Genomic DNA, 21127 nt, shown 5'->3' on the forward strand with positions numbered 1-21127 from the left:
TCGATATGTTAAATAACATGTATTTAAAGCAGGACGGAGTATATTGTAGCGATTCCTTCTAATAAATTGTCTCCATTGTTGTTGTACACATGAGTCACATAGTCACATGTCACGTGGATATGAATGCTCGGCAGATGAACCTGTGCGCTCGAACCCATTTTCGAATTTTACCAATCACCATGCATTATCGAAACTTGACGTGAGGGTTCTAACTCTAAAATTTTGCCTTTGTATACTAGTATACTACGGTTAAAATTTATACTTCCACGCAAGTTAAATGAGTTTCTTCGCAGATTTTCTTTTTAAAGGCGGATTTGCTGTCCATTCCAGGGGGAAGCGAGCGGCGTCAACCACGAGTTCCACGCTGTTTTGGTGGGGGTGCCAACCGCCAGGCCGAGTCGTCGTCCACCTCTCGTCGACAAGGAAAACGAGGCAGAAAAGTCCCCTCCCCCCTGCTCGCCGCGGTTCGTCCACCCCTCCTCCCCGTCGCCCGATTTCACATGGCTCAGCATCTCCACGGCCAATCCGACCTCACCGACGGCGAGTGCCTCCGCTTCTCCCTTTCCAATTCCAGCTCCAGCTCTTCCTCCCTGTTCCTCCTCGCCGCCCCCGCCGACGACGGCTCGCTCTGTAGGGCCCGCCGCTGACCGCTCCTTCGCCCGCGCCTGATCTCCGCGGCCGGCTCTTTGGACTCTTCACTTCTTGCGCTGCCCGGCCGTCGTCATGGGCAAGAGTATGTATCGCCCCGTCCATTTCGTGGATTTTCTTGGTTGGTTGTTTACTGTTTGGCTGGTAATTTGGTGTGTTTCGTTGTAGGTAAGAGGAACAAGGGAGGCCGAGGTGGTGGTGGTGGTGGTGGTGATGACCAGCTTGAAGGCGGTAGCGATGCCGATAGCGTGGCATCGATGTCGACTGCGCTGTCTGACCTTCAGGTCGCTCAGGCCACCGAGCATGTCAGCTCGCAGGAATTCGTTCTTGACAAGTACATCGATGACCTCTACGAGAAGAGGTGAGCTACTAGATGGTTGTTAGCGCCGTCTGCTACTATTAGTGTATCCATGGTTGGGCCTCTAGTTTACTGTTTGGGTACTAACCGCATAACCTTAATCATCTCAGCGTGCAGAGCTCTTAATGTTAATGGTTGCTTGGCTGTCAACTTATTCATTTGTTGTCAGAATATCAATTTATGAATTGCCAGACGCCTCTGCAACACCTACAGTTACTTAAAATTATTTTGGAAGTAACCACACCATATATATACACAACATAACTGATAGCCTCTACAATACATTTTCTCCTGGTACTAGCTCAGTATATTGTTTAGTTTTTCAATGGACAAAAAGTTTTTCCGTCACTCCTAACAATGTGTTTTAGAGAGGGAGGGAGGGACTTTTACTACTTTGCTGCTGTAGTTATCTCTTTCCACATTGTTCTTGTGCCAAGTTTTCTTGTGCAAAAGCCAGTAGGTGGTGGGGTTTGGCGTCAGCTGAGTGTTACCATTTCTACATGCTCAAATAGGCCTTGTGCAATTATCAGTACCATACCATTATGCTTTCACAATCGCAACCTATGTCTAGTAATTAGCAATGTGAAATGGCTTTATTTTGTATAGTTGTCATGAATTGCCTAGACATGTGATCAAATTTCTAGCACATCTAGGAATGTCATGCATTCACGTAAATTTTGAGTTGCATATTTACTTGCCATTTAAACTTTGATCCTTAATGCCGGTTGAAGAATAGTGGAAGTTGCATCTTTCCTTGCCTTTAAGCTTTATCCTTGATGGTTGTTCACAAATGGTGGAAAGGAATATTCATGCTTGTCTATTTGTTTATAGGTTATGTTTAGAAAATTTTGACTGATAAACTCATTTAACTCTTTTCCCTTGTAATAGGCAATTAATTTTTTTTTTGTTGTAGAAAAGAGTAATATAGAAAAAACTGTCAAATGGAATCGTATCTACTAAATTTATTGGATGCCATCTGCTGTTTATCTTGATATGCCCTTGAAAGTTGATAGTTCAGAATCAAAGCTTGTCGAGGCATGCTGCTATGCTTTACCGTCCATGTTGACGAACACACTTTGGCACTACATGTCTCTACACTATGCTTACATGCTCACTGATGTTGAACCTACTCTAGTCAGTAGATTGATAATATATCTATTGACCATTAAACAGTGGTCCCTAGAGTATATGTATCATAATAAGGAAGAAATGGAGAACTTTCCAAAGTTCGATTTGTTGCTTAGTATACTAAAAGTTTGTTTCATCTTTCTGGTGCATTTTTTTACAATTATCCACATTCTAAATCCACTTACCAATGCTCTTTTCCTTGAGAAAAATAACGTTAGTCCTTCGTTCAATTGTATTATCATAAAAACTTGCTTGTGGTCTCTCTTTACAATATCTGTCTTACGTTGACAGAGAATTTACCAATTGCTAATGTGAATGATCAAATAACATTACTAACTTCTTTTTTACTATAATACTACATGACTCATGCAGGGGATCCACCAGAGAGAAAGCACTGGGCGCTCTTGTTGATGCTTTTGAAAGTTTTATGCTTCTTGGTTTAGTGGAAAACAAGTAAGTTAATATGATTCCTTAGTATTGTACATAACTAGACTAGTGGATAGGTGGGATTATTACATCCTGGGCACCCACAGGGTTGGAAGATGTAACCTCACAAATGCAGTATACATGCTCTGTCCTTTATTATACTCTAGTTATAAAATTTAGTGAGCTTACACATGCATGTGTGAGTGGACGAGATCAATATTTTGCTCGGAGAATAGGATCCTTTTTTGTTAATTCCCCTGATAGATCTTTTTCCTCATTAAAGATATGTCACACTATTGAGCCAGTTCACCAATTCAATTAAAAAGGGATCTGCAAAGGAGGTGTGTCTTGCTTGTCGTGCCATTGGTTAGTATTCTTATCCACCAAAGTTCATTTTCACTGCAACACTATATGTGATATGCTCATATTGTTTTCCCCTCATTTTGTACATGCAAGGCTTACTGGCAATTACACTAGGTGCTGGAAGTAGTTCGCACGAAATAATGGATGAGTCACATCCGCAGCTTTTGAGAATCCTACAAACTTGGCCCGATGCACCAAAGATGATCTCTGTATGTTGAAATTTTCTCCGTTCTTTTGTGTGGTTCTAGCAAATTTATTTGCACTACAGTTTAGTTAATCTAAATTGAATGATTGTAGGCACTTGATTGCCTAGCTGTTGTAACATTTGTCAGTGCAAATGATCTTGCTGAAACCCAGCTATCTTTGAAAGCCATCTGGGATGTGATCCATCCAAAATCAGGATCAAAGGTAAGGCTGACTGACCTCCATATTTGTTTTTTTTTATAGTAATAATAAACGGGAAGTGTGGTATGGAATTTCCTCTAAACTTAATTGGCGGTGGTTTACAGGTTGGCATTGTCAGAAAACCAAACCCTCCTTTATTAGCAGCTGCTGTATCTGCATGGGCATTTCTTTTAACAACTGTTGGTTCATCTAGGAGAAATTCTGATTCTTGGAAAGAGTTAGTGAAAACTTCCTCAATCACTGTTTTCTGTTATATGTAAAATTGCTCATGAAACTATATCTTTATATTCTTCCTGCATGTAGGCCAATTACATTTCTCTCTAGTCTTCTAGAAGCAGAGGATCGTGCTGTGCGGATTGCTGCTGGTGAAGCATTAGCTCTGTGTTTTGAGCTAAAGCTGCTTGATGTTTCCTCTAGTGAAGAAGCTGATGTTGACAGTGACACCAGAGAGACCAGTGGTTCTAAGAACCAACTTTTCTTGAATATGCAAGCATTGAAGGCCAAAATATCTGGTCTAGTCTGTAATCTCTCTATGGAGGCTGGGGGCAGAGGTGCTGACAAGAAAAATCTTAATGATCAGAGAGACTTGTTCCAACGAATCTCAGATTTTATTAAGGTCTAGGTTTATTTCATTTTCTATTCTTGAATCATTCAATTTCAGACTAGACCAGATCTTAATTCTCTTTCTTCAGAGTGGTGAGTGCCCTGAAGAATCACTTAGGATTTCAGGCAAGAATGGCATTTTAAGAGTTACATCATGGCGTGAATCAATACAGGTGCTCATTTCTTGCATACGTTTCGTAAACTCCTGTGAAATATTTACAATTTCATAAATTATTCTGAGATCTGTTCGTTGCTTAGTTGAACTATTTGAGGCGGTTTCTTGGACGAGGATTCCTGAAGCATGCACAGGTAATATACAGGACCATCCACATATGACATATTGATTCATTTGTGAAATATTGTATGTTAGTGTAATAGTGTTAAAGCGTATCTTTGTGTGTGCAGGACAATGATTTGCTGCATGATATCTTTGATATCAAAATTGATCAGGTTAAAAATATGTCAACCACCAAAAAGGTAAGCTTTTCACAGCTTGGATGACCTTGCCTTCTTAAAAAACTTGACCATGGGTGGAGAAGATGTCCCCTTGGCTTTGCCTTAAGAGAGGGGAGTATCAAACCCTTTTTGGGAGGTACTCACACAACCTATGAGCACCCGTGTTCGGTGTTCGAGCCCAGGTGGGCAGGCTCTCAATTGGAGGCTCTACCAAACAAGCTATTGTTTGGTTCTCATGACCTTGCCTTCTAATTATAACTTGTGGGATATTATTCTGACGTTAGTTTGTTACGGTAATGTCATTATGCATCTTGGGGTTTACTGAATCAAAAGATCAGAATCACTGAGTCACTTCGGTAGTGGTCTTCAGTAATGATCGTCAGCTATGATTACTTATGACCTTCAGTAATTCTCAGTTTTCTATTAAGTAATCTGGATGGTGTAGCTACGCCATGGGTTTGGGGTAGTATTGTGTATCTTAGAATTTTTCGTGATATGCATTTTTTGAAGTATTATCAAAATTAAGCAGTTGTTGGGTTTGTATCTCGTTTCCCTTTTTTTAGTGAGTTCCAGTGCTGTGAAAGAAAACAAGCACCAGTATTATGGTACATATTGCATTGTATTTTTTTTCTAAGTTGATCGAAAAGGAATCATAATTTCTATTTTAAGTTTTAGTTCACATAACGTCTCAGCTTACTCCGAAGTGAGGTTTAGTTAAGTGCTCTGGTCTGCTACTCACCTATATTTTTGTTTAAGTAGCCATCTAGATGTCGCTAACAGAATTATTTATCTACGTTCAGAAAATCTTTAGATCTGAAGAAGAGAAAGGAAGAGCTCTAAAGTTGAATAAAGAACGTCGTCTTGCCCAGGTAAGCATATGTTGCTTCTGTCATACTTATGATGGTGAAACAGATTATTACCTGTTGAAATTTTATCTAATTTGAACTGTGCAGGAGAGGAAGCAAAACATCTTGAACGAGCAATACGGATAGAACCTTCCTGCTGCCTGGAGTTTTGTATAGTCGAACTATTTACCAGATTGTTGAGTGTTGTGTATATGCCGGTACTGATGCATTGAGTGAGTGTATTGCCCGGTATTGATAGGCATTACAATACGATTTCATACTGAGAAACACTTGTATAGCGTCATGTTTGAAATGGTTTGCCCAAAACAGTCAGTATAGAAAGGATCGTGTGCCCTGTCAAATACTTCCCTTGCACGTGGAAAGGAGGTTGTTCAGTTTCAAGTCAGAATCACAATTCTACAATTCAGCTCGGTTCAAGGTTGATCGTGTAGTGTGGAATTTGTTGTTTGTCAGTAACATAGAGGTCTTCACTCTCCAAGAGTCGTTTGTGAATAATTCAGTCATTTATGAACTCCACGCAAAAGGTTCTTTCAGCAACACATTTGCCTCTAGCCCTCTACATACAAATTAACTTGAATATCAGCAGATCATGATTGCTTCTGCTCGTGAGATTACCCCTTTGCTTGGGGCTCCTATACAGCTTCAAGGCGCTGGATATGCAACATGCAGCGTGTTCGGGGCACTGCTTTGCAGCTGCCTGCTGCTGCTCGGGTGAGAGCAGCGCTGCTGCACTGCTGCTGCCAGCGGGCAGCGGCAGCCGTTCGAACACGCTGATGGCTTCAATATACTGGATAAGCAACATGGCTTTAAAGTCCATTAGACCTAAATTAGAAGATTCAGCATTTTGTATCAGATTTGACATTTTAGCATTTCAGATTCAACATTTGTTTAAAATCAGATCAACATTTACACAATACTTGATTCAACATTTTATAAAACATACATTCAACATTCGGAATACGTATTTCAAATCTTGAAAAAATATATTCAACATTTTTCTTTGTTTCCTCTTCTCCGGTGCCGGTAGGGTAGCAGCCAGGAGGTGGCAGCAGGGCATCTACGATGGCGGGGCTGGCGGCATGGCAACCATGGCGGGGCTAGCGGGCACGGCAGCCACGGTGGTGGGGTCGGCGGGTGCAGCGATGGTGGCAGCTACGCGGCGAGTGCGGCAGTGGCGGTGGGGTGCGGGGGCGGCAGCGGCACCCAGGAAGCTAGGTTGGGGGATGGATGCATCTGAGGGCCTGTTTGGTTATGGATGCTTATTTATAAGTTGCTTATTTGCTTATTGTAGTTGCTTATTTATAAGTCTTATGTGTTTGGTTTGGGTTGCTTATTTGCAATAAATGAGACTGCTATTGACACATTTACCCCTGCCATCCCATTTCCCACTACCCCTAGTCAATACTCGGGTATTGGACCTCCTGGTCCTTGGCGCGGAGGCGGCGGGGCGCGGAGGGCCGGGAGCGGTAGGGCGCGGAGGCGGGCGGCGGGCCGGGAGCGGCGGGAGGCGGAGGCGGCGGCGCGGAGGCGGGCGGCGCGGAGGTGGGGCGGCGAGCGGCCGGTGTGGAGGCGGGGCCCGGAGGCGGCGGCGCGTAGGCGGGGCAGCGAGCGGCCGGCGCGGAGGCGGGCCGTGGAGGCGGAGGCGCGGAGGCGGGCCGGGAGCGGCGGGGGGCGGAGGCGGCGGCGCGGAGGCGGGCGGGCGGCGGGCGCAGCGGCGGTGGCCGGCACGGAGGCGGGCGGCGCGGAGGCGGCCGGCGGCGGGCGCAACGGCGACGGGCAGCGCGGAGGCGGCCGGCGGCCGGCGCAGCGGCGGCGGCAGGTGGAACCGGCGATGGGCCTCGGTGGTGACGGGATAGAGGAGGGAGACACGGGATAGAGGAGAGAGAAAGGGGAGAGAGGAGAGAGAATGAGGGTAGGGGGTGTAAAAGTGTCCCATAAGCAACCATAAGCAACTCAAAACTTGCTTATTTGCTTATGCATAAGCAACTTATAAGCAACTCTATAAGCAAGAGTGTTTGGGTTATAAGCAACTTATTTGCTTATTTTTAAGTTGCTTATGGATAAGCAAAGGAAACCAAACAGACCCTGAGGAATGAAATTGTTTTGCACGAATTTAAAATAATGGAAGGAGCTACCGGAAGCCATACAAGATTACCTCCGGTCTGTTTTAAATTTCTATTAGATCGTTTCGAGGGATTAATTCCTTTGTTTGGGCCTTACGTGGAACAACAATGACATTTGGGCCAAGTTATTACATACGGCGGCCTCTAAAGGATTGCATCAAGGAAGGGCACACAGGAAGGGGGACTCCGGCGTCAAGGAAGCAGAGATGCACACCGTATTAGTCCACCTCGTTCATATTAGTACGTAGTTCCCTTCTCGTAAGAGACGCGCGCTACAGGTAAGGCGTACCAAATTAAGGCACATGCAACACTCGAGGGAGCGGGAGCGCCTCTTTGAGGTTGCCTCGTGTCGTGGTGGCGTTGTGTGCGGGATGAACGCACGTAGCAAAACAAACCCTCTAGAATGAATGAGATTTGTCACCACTAAGTTGAGCCAGCATATTACATATATGCTTAGCATTTTTTTTGCCCTTTTTTCTTCCCCTTTCCAATACCTTTTTTCTTCCCCTTTTCCAATATTACGTAACTCACATAGTCACATGCACAATAAAGCATGCTTCTTGTTCAAAACCTTGACCTTGGGGAGCCAAAACGACACTGGTAAGTAAAGTAGCGAAGTGTAGGAAACAGTTAATTAGGGGTGTCAAATTTAAGATTATTTCATTCAAATACATGGTGATTTTTTTCGAATCACAATACACAACCATACCCCTATGAGCACCTTCGAGAGACTGAGCCGGCAGATCCTTGAGATTGATAAAGTCACCGCTGATGTCTCGCTATCTACGGGCATATCGCCTACCATTGAAAGAATCCTGGTGGTCAGATTTCGAACGTGGTGAATTTTTGTGTGGTCTAATGGGGGTCTGGGAAAACCGAGATTGGTTGAAAGAGTTGGAAAATTGTGCACCCTTGTATTTTATTTCCTACACTTGGATTTATGGGTCAGAACCAACTGAAATTTATATCCAACGATGAGCCAAGCAATGTCTTTTTCGTAGTGTCGTGTCTTTTTTAGCTTGAATCTATCCTTTCTTTTGAAGAGCAAGATCAGTGAGCAAACGGGTTGAAGTAGGAGGCAACGTATACAAGATATAGAAGTACAAGTAGAAGGCTGCAGGAAAGGCTACAAATAGAAAACAACGGTTAAGCGGAACACGTTGATTTGTTGGCAATTGAAGATACTCCCTTTATTCTGAAATACAAGACATCCTGAGTTTTTACGAAGTCAACTTTTTTAAGTTTGATCAAATTTATAAAGGATAATACAAATATATATCACATTAAATAAGTAAAATATCAAAATATATTTCATATGAATCTTAATGATACTTTTTGGATGTCGCAAGTATTATTTATATGCTCTATAAACTTGATCAAATTTTAGATAGTTTGGCTTGATCAAACTTAGAATACTTTATATTTTAGGACAGACAGAGAACAACATTAGAATTTTACGCATTATTCTATGGGACTCGGTTCCAAACCTAAAACCCTATTTTCACAGAATTAGTGGCAAAGATATAAATCTAAAGGTGCATCAAATGCATTGAATCACTGAATCAGATTCTCGAAAAAAAATTACTTTTATTGCCCCTTTTTATTCGTGCTCTAATCAATATTTCTTACAGATATTAAAGTTTTTAAGAAAAGAGTTACGATCGACTGCGCCCATTTTTGGATCAGAATACCAGAATCAGTTTCCTTTTAAAAAAAGAATAACTGAATCGGAATGAACAGTAAAAAGAACAGAAATGCCAAAACGTGACGAGAAAAATGTTTCACGAAATGCATGGGCGGGCTCGGCCCAACAAGGGCTGACCGTTAGTTACCGCCTCGGCCCCACGGCCCACGCCGACCGAACGGGGAAGAGCACGCCGTGGAATCTTCTGGCCTCGCCTGGCTGTTTGAGTCGTCTCCCTCCTCCCCCTCCTCCTCCTCTCTCTCTCTCTCTCTCTCTCTCTCTCTCTCTCTCTCTCTGCTCAACCCCGTAGTTCAAAATTCGAATCCAGAGTTCCACAAGCTTTTCTTTAAACCGTCCGCTCCCCCAACGACCTCCCTCGTGCAAGCCTCGCCCGTTGCGCGTTCGAATTTCGAATCCCTCCTCCCCCGGCGCCCAAGGCCCTAGCCCAATTCCTCCTCCTCGTCGTCCTCGACCACCTGCCGCCATGAGCGCCGCCGCCGCGCCAGCCGCCATGGGTAGCGGCAAGGAGCTCGCGAACCCGCCCGCCGACGGGATCTCCAAGCTCCGCTTCTCCGACCACAGCAACAACCTCCTCGTCTCCTCGTGAGACATGGGAAGCGGGGGCCCCCCCCCCCCCCCCCCCCCCCCTCCCCCCTCCGCTCGTTAAACCCTAGCTCTTTGATCCGGCTGATTTGATCTGGTTCTGATTTGATCTGGTTCGGGCTTTGTAGACGGTGCGGCTCTACGACGCCGATGCCAACGTGCTCAAGGGGGAGTTCGTCCACCCCGGGGCCGTCCTCGACTGCTGCTTCCACGACGACTCCTCAGGGTTCAGCGCTGGAGCCGACCACACTGTGCGGAGGTCAGGGTTTTTTTTAATTATTATTATGTTTTCCCCATTCCTGCCTTATTTCCTCGCTTACTTTCCAACCGATTTGGGGATCGGGTAGGTGATGTGGAGACATGCACTGCTGTTGCTAAAATTGCATGTGGTCCAACGAGAGGCTTTTGTTATAGTTCGTTGGTCAAATGACTTTTGTGGTGCGGATAATTTTGAAAGAAAAAGTATTGTTCTTGCGAGAGAAAATAAATGTGGCTATGCAGTGCATTCTTAAGCTTTTCTATAGAAAAGTTTTTAATGTTTCTTGAACATAATAAAGGAAGAGGACTGTTCATAGTCTTAAGTAAACAAAAAACTGTATATCAAGAAATGTATGTCAATTTTGTATTGCAGCATTTGTTCACATCACAGGTGTATCTTGTTTTAGATATCTTGTATTTAAGTTTGGAAATGTCTGTCCTCTCTTTTTAAATTTTTTCCCAACTGTTCATGAAACCATATCTAAATGCGGCAGCTAAGACCGACAAGCGATATGCCAATATTTACGTTTATGTTTCATGTGAATTAAATGCCCATATCTTGCAATTGAATACTACTATTTGTTGCTTGTAAATGCACTTACTCTTGCATTCTCTGGGATATTCATTTACATAGAGATCTGACTATTGAATGCAACTAATTCCATAGTTGGCTGCTTGTGAATACGCTTATATCTGCCTTCTCTTAAAATATTCATTTGTGTGAAGCTGAGTACAACTGACAAGTACCATGCCCAAATAATCTTTCAGGTTAGTATTTAGTTCAGCCAAAGAAGATGTACTGGGTCGTCATGATGGTCCAGTTCGTTGCGTGGAATACTCTTATGCTGCAGGTACTTCTGTTCCTATTGAATTGCTTTTGTATCCATGTTATGGTTTTACTTTTTCACTGCAAGGTACTTGTGCAGCCTGATGCAGTCAAACCTTATGTTTCAGTATATGAAAACAGTTGCTAGCTGTTTTCATACCTGAATTAAGAAAGGACAAATGTACAATTAAAAAGCATTTAATCCTAGGCTGGTAGAGAAGCTACTTTCTTATTACTTGGTCTACTACTTGAATTTTGTGTCAATGACTGGTTGGCTTTGTATTTGGTTTGAGGATTTTACAGATGTCCCTGTCAGTCATGTCTATCGAACCTAGTTATTGGTGTTGTTTGTTGGAACATTTGGTGATTTTAGGTTTCTGAAAATTAAGAATGCATGGTCCTCAAATAATTACAATCCCTATCAGATTATATAGTTGTCTGCTATTGTTGTATTATGATTATTGTCATGTAAGAGTAGTTGTTCCCCTGCTATCTAAGGGTTTATGCTATACTGCTCTTTTGTAGTTTCAAGAAATTTCTCGGATCATTAGACAGGCCATGGATTTCTAGCTGTACTAAGATACCAGTTAAATCCTTTGGTTTCTCTTTCACTACATATCTTTCAGTTGCTAAAATTGATTTAGCATTTTTTTCTGGGATCTGCGTTCATATTATTTGAAACAAATTTATAAGGATATATTATATAGCCAGTGTGAAATAGAACTCTTTAAAATCTTCAATGCACTTGGGATCCTTTCACTTACTCGATTTGTTGTATTTTTATCACTCACCACCTAATAAGTCTGAATTGAACTGTTTGTTGTATGTTTAGGACAAGTCATCACTGGCAGCTGGGATAAAACTGTTAAATGCTGGGATCCAAGAGGAGTGAGTGGACCTGAGCGTACACTTGTTGGGACATATACTCAACCAGAACGTGTATATTCTCTGTCATTAGTAGGAAATAGGTTGGTTGTTGCAACGGCAGGAAGGCATGTCAATATCTATGATTTGCGCAATATGTCTCAACCTGAGCAAAAGAGAGACTCATCTTTGAAATATCAAACACGATGCGTTCGATGTTTCCCCAACGGAACAGGTAACAGCTTTCATTCTTGATTAGGTTGCTAATCGTCAATATTTCTTCATTTTTTTAATTATACCTACTGTACATATAGTAGAGAAATGGTAAATATGCGAATTTATATTAATGGCTTGGCTTTATAGTTGTTCGAGCTCTTCTATTTGTGCATTTTATCTGGGATAAAAATTATGGGCACCTCTAGACTCCGTAAAAGCAATTCAATTTTTATCTGCAAGTTTGACTCGAGGATTATGAGGAGGCTCCTCCTAATGTAATATTGATATTCCTATGAATGTTTAACTTGTTAGTCAAATATTCCAAACCTTGACAACACATGTCACTGTCCTTTAATTTGTTACATACCATGGATATAAGGAAACCTATTAAAAGTGGAGTATTAACATATCTTTCTGTAATTTTTATGGTATGGTTTTTATCACACGTTAAGCAGGACTACTATAATTCGCATATGCTCATTTAACTTCTGTGAATACAGTTTCCTGGGGCTGTCTCTGTCTGGCACTTTCAAATTCAAGTTGCAGCTTAAGATCTTTATTTTTATTTTCTAGTTAATGTTTGTTATTTAGTTCATCATGGTCTGTCCACTAAATCAGTAGCAGGATGGAAGTAATAACCCAGAATGACTATGTCAATCTCGGTACCATGCTGTGAGAGTTTATTCTTGTATTATAAATCTGAATATTATTCCACTGCATTGATCTACTGGAGTTAAACTATGATCACTTATTTAAATTCTATTAAAATTTTAACCAATGCCCGTATAATAAATTTCTATATTGATTGTTTCATTTACTATCTGTATTTGACCTTTTCAAAGTGAAAACATAAGGCATAACATCCCTTAGTTTTATCAATATTGGAAAGTGAGGTAAGCTACAGATCATCGCACATCCCCACAGCAAAATGCTGATGCAGTTAGGCATTTAGCCCTCTTTGTGTTTAGTTATTACTTGAACATGTGTATTATATAATGGGTACAAGCGCATGTTTGATTTAGGCGGTACACGCATTATACAAGGCAAAGAGGGCTCTAAGCATTATAATTTAGCTATACGTTGTTTCCAGGAAACAAAACATAGCTATGCATGGTAAAATGTGGTTACTGTGTCTGATGTAGTTGGTACTCCTGTTTGGAGTAAGCAGGTTGAATCTGAAAACACACTTGTGCTCTAGATATTTATATTGCCAATGTAATTCACAATAGAGTGCTTGTCACATAAATTGGAACAAAAATATTTCCCTATATGTAGATGGTTACATAGAGTACAAGTTTTTATGAACTTATAAAAGCCACGCGCTTGACACTCTTGGCAAATATTCCTCGCCTCCTTGGGGACTGGGTGGCGAATTTAAAGTCATGTTTACAGGAAATATGCTGATTCAACTACAGTTTAATTGCTTTTGGCTTATCCGCAGTGGTCCAATTACTAGTACGGACTACTGGTCAGGATGCAGTTTCATTATTATAGGCTAGCTGGCATAGTGGATCGGTTGTCATGCTGCTAGTGGTTATGATGTTCAAGCCGCCTTGATTTGGAGCGCTTGTCCAATATTTGTGTATTTGCTTTTCAAACCCTTCTATGTTGTTGTATGCTGATCTCAGTCTTGTCTGTCTTGCTTCAGGATATGCTCTAAGTTCTGTAGAAGGGCGAGTTTCTATGGAGTTCTTTGATCTATCTGAGTCTGCGCAATCTAAAAAGTATGTATTTTGCATCTTAACTTCAAAAGATCGTCTCATGTTTTGTATTTATTTCTTATGACTTGAAAAAAACTCAACCGGCGGGGGAAATTCTTATGACCTGAATGGTTTAATATTTGTTTCTTGTAGCATCAATTGAAACAATGGAGTGAAATTTCATATGCAAACATGCCTTCCACTGTTTTCGTACACCAACCCTTTCCCCATTTGTTTCTTCCTCGAATCTAACATATTTTGTGTAGAAGCATGCCTACACCTTAGTTGGAAATTTGTTTCTTTCATTTAAAAAAGAATCAAGGCAATCTAGGTAGTGTCGTGTCAACATTTTGTTATACACATTTAACTCAAGAGTTGTTAGAAGAATGAAAACACAATTCCCTGCGAGCAGTAACCTTTTTTATTTATTTTTTCCTGTTATTTAAGTTTGTAGAAGATTTATTTTCATCTCCGAAAAGAGATGATCAGATGTCTAGGTTTGGGTTGGTTCTGCTAAATTAGGTGAGCTTTATGATTGCCCCTTGTTATGCATTAGATATATCCCAAGTACAAAGTACCAATTTTGTGCGTCTTAACTTGCTGCTAGGGAGGAGGTACTGTGTTCTTACCTTATTCTGGTAATCTAGACTTAACATTTGTGCATGTGTAATTCTTCTCTTAGTATTTGTCTGATTTTTTGGCTATGTTTCATGCAGGTATGCTTTCAAGTGTCACCGGAAATCTGAGGCTGGGAGGGACACTGTTTATCCTGTTAATGCAATTGCCTTCCATCCGATGTAAAGCCTTGGTGTTCACTTTTCTTGGCAGTTTGATATCTCATGTTATTATTAGTTCTCATTTTCTTGTCCTTGTGCAGATATGGAACATTTGCCACTGGAGGTTGTGATGGATTTGTGAATGTGTGGGATGGCATTAACAAGAAAAGACTATATCAGGTAAACCAAGCGATAGTTTTGCTTCATTGGGAAACTACTGTCTGAAATGTTTCTTGTATTCATGATTTCGTTACTTTTGATTGCAGTACTCAAAGTACACTTCAAGCATCGCTGCTCTTTCATTCAGTAAGGATGGCCATCTGCTTGCTGTGGCGTCCAGCTACACTTACGAAGAGGGAGAAAAATCGTAATACTGCATTACTTTGCTTGAGAAATCTCTGCTTTCATAAATTAAGTTTTTCTATTTATTTACCAGTGTTTTTATGCTTTTCAGGCATGAGCCTGATGCAATATTTATCAGGACAGTGAATGAAGTCGAGGTAAAACCAAAGCCCAAGGTATTGGCCGCTCCCCAGTAGTATATTGTAATCAGTTGGTGACAGTATCAGTCAGATGGTTAGATGATCCTCCCCTTGATGTCAATTACATTAGTTGACGCTGAGCTTGACTACGTTGAGGTGAAATGTATCTTGATCCATCTACTACTGAATTGTGTCCGTGGAAACGTTTCATGTTCCAGCTGATTGTATATTTCGTAGATTATGTTTTAGTTTATTTTGATTCTTTGTTGACTTATTTGTGTCTTAATTTAGTTAGTTTGGAACTCTGGATGAAAGAACAGTCCTGGCATCTGTCACTGTAGCGTTAAGTGCGACTCTGTATGCTCCGAATTGAGTATTTGATGACTGCTGATTCTGTCGTAACGATGCCCGCTTGGTGCAAGCAAATGGCTAGTTAGGCTCACTAGGGTATGCTTAATTTCATACTCCATTTATTTTTACCCGGTATATTAGGTTTAGAAGAAGTCAAGCTTCATAGATTTTAGCCATTGGAAATTGTACCGATCTCTTATGTGCCATCGAAAATTTAGCTATCCCTTCAATGCCATTGAATTTTAATCCAGTTAAACTCCACCGTTATCGGTGCAGCTCAACCATTGACGCGGAGCTCACCGACAGCTCGGAGTTTAGGTGGCCGCGCCGACGGCGTAGTGGCCCGCGCGAGAAAAGTGAAGCAGGCCCGTCCGCCCGTCCCAGCAGCACACCACTCCGGCCATCCGCGCCAGCGGGACGAGAGGTCGTGAGTGCGGTCTAGAGCGGCGGATGCCGCGGCCGCGCGAACCACCCGAGCGGAGACGGCCCCGGTGTGGAAAGCCGTAGCAATGCAGAGGGGTGCAGCAACGAAAATGGCGGCACCGCTGCGACTGGGGAGTGAAGACCAGTAGACCACGGGACAAAAGACGCGGCGGCGAGGGCCACGGGACAAAAGTTGATTAAGTGCAGAAAAACATGTGAAAAATTGATCAAGTGTATAAAAAGTTGCCCAATCAACGCAGCAATTGCAACGATAAGATTTCGTTTTGCAGGGATTCGAAATTTCGTTTTCCCCGGTGATTCATGGACGCCGGTGAGAGGCAGCATGTCGTGGATGCCGAGTCCTGAGCGCGTCGGGCATCGCAGGCCGTCCACACGCTGCCTTCGTCCTTGCCCCGGGCCAGCGCGAGCCGCGAGGCGACGATGTCGTCGCCCACCGCGATCGCTCGCGGAAGAGGACGGGATGCCGACTCGGCGACAAGGAGAAGGGGTGCCACAGCTCGGTCAACGGTGAAAAGGGTGTCCTGCTTGCGTTGCTCGCCGAGGCGGGCGCAGGATTTGAACCATGGTATTCAAAATTCCAAATGGTAAGAAAAAAAATTTGACAGTCTAAATTATAGTTTTATAACATAGAATTAAGTGACATCATCATTGATTAATAAAATTGATCACAACTTGAAATTGTCCAACTACTAATGATCAACATATCAAAGTGGCAACATGTGAAATAAATAGAGGATAAAATAGCAAAATGGTAATAAAACTTACAACTTACAAGCTACACGACAACTTTTCGATCCTTAATGCTTTGAAAATGAGTGATGATGTCCTTATCCTTAGCTTGCATGAAGAATTCCCTTTCAATCAATATGACCAAGCAACCATTCAAATATTTCTACCCCATCTTGCTTCTTCTCTTGTTCTTTATCAAATTTATTATAGAAAAGATTCTCTCAACACTAGCAGTTGCAACAGGGAGAACAAGCACCAATTTGAGAAGTTTATAAATAATTTTATACCGAGGAACCTTTCCTTATTTAACTAGCATCATAGACAACTCTGCTAGACTTCTCAAATTTTTGAAGTTTCCATCATTTCTGACACCATTGGTATAGTGGTACAACTGAAAGTGAAGCTGGTTCATTTCTTCAAATTCAAAGTCATGTGGATAGAACCCAACAAGCTTAACCAAGTTCTCAACATTAAAAGCAGAAAAAGAATTGGCTGGACTGAATGATGCCATGCATCTAAGTAGCTCTGTGTTTACCTCATCAAACCTATTATTAAGCTCTTGAACTTGCCTATCAATGACACCCAAAAACATATCAGCATGAAACCGATGATAATTAATGGCACCTCTATAGAACTGCTTTGATCTTTGCATAGGAATATACTTCCCATTCATGTCAACAACTTTAACATTGTGCTTTTCATAAAAAGAAATGGCTTTGGTAAGAAATTCTTGCCATCCAGAATTTTGTCTCAAAACATCCAATTCTACCTTTGTGAACTCTAGAAGATCTATGAATTTACGATAACCTGCTCCCTCTTTTGCAAAGCATTGCACAAGTCATTTGTGTATCCAAATATTTCATTCATCAAGTGTAGCAGGAAAACAAACTCAAAGGATTTAAATACTATGAGCATAGTTTGAGCTCCATTAGCCTCAGCCCCTTTACTTTCATTCCCAATCCTAAAGAGAACTTTCTTGATTGAAGGATACAAGAACATAACATGCATTGCAGTTCTATAGTGAGATCCCCATCGTGTATCACCTGACCTTGCTAAGCCCATCTCTTGATTCAATCCTTGCCCGGTTTCAATTTCATCCAATTTCAATGCTTCAATCATGTATTCAGCTTGAGCAATGCGAAGCATGTGGATCTTTTTACAAGACATCCGTAGAATATTCAACAAATATGAAAGTTGCCCAAAGAACCAATCACAATCAGTATTCTTCTTAGCAACTTCTACAAGTGTTAGTTGAAGTTGATGGGCAAAGCAATGAACATAATAAGCAGAAGAGGATTCATCCATAGTTAGTTTCTTCAAACCATTAACATGATCCTTCATATTACTAGCTCCATCGTACCCTTGACCACGTACCTTGGATAGGGCAATTGATATTTGATAAGCAAGGATTGAATTGCTTTTTTAAGAGTCAATGATGTAGTACCTTCAACTTGGACAAGACCTAGAAACCGCTCAACTAGTTCTCCTGTTTTATTGACAAAACGCAAACAAAGAGCTAATTGTTCTTGTAGGTATGCATCACTTGACTCATCAGCGAGAATTGCAAAACACTCATCACCAAGTTCGTCTATGATAAATTTGGTTGTTTCATGAGCACAAGCATGAATGAATTATTTCTGGGTCTTGTGATCTATCATCTGACAGGTTTGTGGTGCATTCTCTAGTACTACCAGATTGACCTCTTCAAAGTTTCCTGCCAGCCATGCTAAAAGTTCCCAAAAATTTCCTTTGTTGAGTGAATCCTTTGTTTCATCATGACCACGAAAAGCCAACCCGTGACGCAACAGAAATCTTATGCACTTAAGTTACCATGTCAAGCGAGCTAGATAATTAGCCTTAAACTGTGCAGTGTTTGATGCAATGGATTCACGAATTGATGCCTTAGGTCTCATGAACAATCTATATTTCTCTTTAGCTTCACTATAAGCACTATCGATAGCACCAGTATGCCTACGAATTCTCCTTTTCATATTCCAATTTCTAAACCCTTTATCAACAAAAGCATCTCCACTAGCAAACTTACAACTATCTTTGAATAAATAGCAAACAAAGCAATATACAACATCTTTTTGCACGCTATACTCAATCCACTTGAATTCAGCAAACCACTTATGTTGGAAGCGGCGCATACCTCCACACATATGTTGTGGAAAATTCATCATGTTTGGTTGATATCACCCTATTGCAACGTGTTCTTCTAACTGAATCTTGGTCATTGATAGGATAGCTTGAGATAGGAGCCCTCAGTCCAGGATCATGCTCAAGGTCATAGTCATCATTGTCTTCATCACTAGATTTTGATTCATCAACTTCTGTTATTGGAAGCTCTGCTGGTTACCGTTGCGTAGCTCTTACTGGTTCAGGTGGTACTGTGCTTGTTCCACTATCAAAGGTTTGTCCACTATCACTATGTCCTTGGAATACCACCACCTGCGTCTAGCTTTCATTGCAAGACTAAGGAACAGTCTCTAGTTCAGCTTATCTCTTCTTTGCAGTAGCTCTTACCAAGAAAGCTCTCAAATCAGTAGTGGTACTATTCTTCCTCTTCATGTTTCGGACCTAAAATTAAAATCACACAATACAAGTATCAATGCTACTGTTGACTGCTGTGACATACATTATCATGAATTCATAAGCATTGGCAAATTGCAATAACAAATTGACCAATTTTAACCAATTGCTATGCAATCCCAATTACCAATTTTCCAATTTTACAGACAATGAAAACTACTCACCAATTTTACAGACTACTCCCTATCCTGTCCCTGCTCGGCTGCTCACGTGCTCTGCCGCCCCCGCCGTCCCATTGGGCGCCGCCGGGCACCGGCCGTCTGCCGACTGCTGTGGCGCTGCGCGCGCGGGTCGCCGGGCATGGTGCTCCTTCGGCAATGGCGCTGCCACGGCGCAGCGCCTCCGCCTCCGCCCTCGCCGACCGCCACCGGCTCGCTATCCAACCTCCCCGCCGGCCACCGCTGCCGCCTGCCGGCCTGGCACTGTTGCCCGTTAGGGTTGCAAATGAGTGGAATCGAATGACCGGATGAGGAACAGAGGAAGAGGACTGAACAGGAGATAAGGGGGGAGTCGGCCGACTGGACTAATTGGGCTGTTGGGCCAGCGGCTCAGCGCGGGGTACAGGGAGTTGGCCGACTAGGCCAATTGGATTGAATTTCTTTTTATTTTTTGATACACATACATAGGATACACTATATATAAATTTTTTTTGCAAAAATAATGGGTTTTTAGTTGCATACACTTGAATACATGTGGGCCCGCCCCTGGTTGCTTGCCGATTAGCCTCCATGGATTGCTTGCTCGGTGGAGGGGGTTGCGTGAAAGAAGAACAAGCGGTGCTGTTGCTCTACTTTTTTGCTTAGGGGAGAAATGGAACAGGGATGAGAGAGGAAGGGAGATTGGTGGCACCATCCAGAGAAGAGAGGGGATTACAAAATAAATCCAATGGTATTAAAGGAATGGTTGAATTTTCAATGGCACATAAGGGATGTGTATAATTTTCAATGACATACAAGGAATTTACTCCACAATTATTGGCGGAACTCTCCCCGCATGATGAGATGATTCCTCCGGCCTGCCTCAACTTGCACCGGGAGGCCCCCCTCGAGGAATATATGGCTGTCCCCTCGCCGATCTACCCATCATCCGCCGGTGCTCGCGCGCGCGGTGCCCATTCGCCCCCTCTCGCAACGGAAAGTGCCCAGAGGCATCCAATGATCCAATCCAAAGCTAGCCTGCGGCACCCCATTTCGATGCTCCGCGCAAGCGATGCGCTCGCTGAACTTGTTTGTTAGGCTACGACCGAGCTATAAGCCGTGAGAGAAACGGTCTCGATCCAAAACGAGCTGCTCGATGCCGTCGCAATGATGCCTAATTCGATTATCTTATCGACCTAGCGTAATTCGGATATTGACTCCACGTACCAAATTCGTGTAGTATGGTTTACTTTTACAGTTTTACTCCCCCCCTGTTGTACGACATACTGAAAGCATGCAGACAAGCCCACTGTGTTTCCAGACTTGGAGTTGGAGTAACACAGGTTATTTTTGGCCAAGGGTCGCTATTTGCTTTTGCTCTCGTACAAAAGTCTCTGATGGATGGACGCAAATAATGGAACTTTTCAGGTCCACGCCAGCATATGGTGGCCTAGCTATGTAGTATATGGCTCACAAAACCTACATAGAAAATGATGTGCATAGGATTTTCCCTAGATTTGACCCACTTTCTTGGGGGAAAAGAAAGAAGCCCCGATCCTCCCTAGTATTAGCCGGACGAGCTTAGGCTTTAATCGTTGAAAAATCTCCGTCCAGAATAAAAACAAGAGAATAATGAAGCGAGTTGATAATTAATGAAGTGTAGCTCCAAAACTCAATAATGAAGCTTTTTAGACTTTCACCAAAGTAAAATGATCTAACCACACCATCCAAAACTTGCCGTACATATGGTGATGTTGCTCCGAAGTTTATAATAGGTATAGCTCTTCCACATATCACTGCTTCCACTCAAAACGAATTCAAATAAAGCTCATCCAGCACTTTAACTTTTCTATTTGTCTAATTTTGACCCTCAACTCTAATACCATCTAAATCAAGCACATGAACCCCAAAGCTTGTTATTCAATGGTTTTCATGTGACATGGTAGTGGTTTTACCTCTAAGTTGACGGGAGGGTTTTTTTTTTTTGCCATCTTGGCCATAAGAAGAGAGATAGTGAAAGTTGGGCCTCGAGCATGTCATAGACTAGATGGGGAGAAACAAGAGGAAAATTCGGCGCCACGTCACTCGA

General features: G+C 42.3%; 2 protein-coding genes across 2 annotated transcripts; both read left to right on the plus strand.

The window, feature by feature from the left end:
- Positions 1-352: 352 nt before the first annotated feature.
- On the plus strand, positions 353-5790 carry LOC101758098 (interferon-related developmental regulator 2). The gene is made up of 13 exons (XM_004983877.4): positions 353-733; positions 817-1009; positions 2507-2587; positions 2844-2926; positions 3017-3132; positions 3221-3331; positions 3433-3545; positions 3632-3944; positions 4021-4104; positions 4190-4240; positions 4337-4408; positions 5188-5256; positions 5341-5790. The coding sequence occupies exons 1-13, from the start codon at positions 724-726 to the stop codon at positions 5377-5379; spliced, it is 1335 nt and encodes a 444-aa protein (XP_004983934.1). The 5' UTR covers positions 353-723; the 3' UTR covers positions 5380-5790.
- A 3503-nt stretch (positions 5791-9293) lies between these two features.
- On the plus strand, positions 9294-15187 carry LOC101759464 (mitotic checkpoint protein BUB3.1-like). Its single transcript, XM_014805729.2, is given in 9 exon segments — positions 9294-9671; positions 9790-9922; positions 10690-10772; positions 11580-11846; positions 13476-13551; positions 14244-14324; positions 14405-14483; positions 14570-14670; positions 14758-15187. Coding segments are annotated over 9 exon segments (1032 nt in total). The 5' UTR covers positions 9294-9544; the 3' UTR covers positions 14843-15187.
- The last annotated feature ends 5940 nt before the right edge of the window (positions 15188-21127 follow it).

This window comes from Setaria italica, chromosome IX (genome assembly GCF_000263155.2).
Source record: "Setaria italica strain Yugu1 chromosome IX, Setaria_italica_v2.0, whole genome shotgun sequence".
Classification (NCBI taxonomy): domain Eukaryota; kingdom Viridiplantae; phylum Streptophyta; class Magnoliopsida; order Poales; family Poaceae; genus Setaria; species Setaria italica.

Excerpts from the sequence above, each read along its gene's own strand:
- LOC101758098 (XM_004983877.4), top strand. Across the intron at positions 2,927-3,016 it reads TCTTGCTTGTCGTGCCATTG|GCTTACTGGCAATTACACTA; the intron begins GTTAGTATTCTT and ends TGTACATGCAAG. Across the intron at positions 3,546-3,631 it reads AATTCTGATTCTTGGAAAGA|GCCAATTACATTTCTCTCTA; the intron begins GTTAGTGAAAAC and ends TCCTGCATGTAG.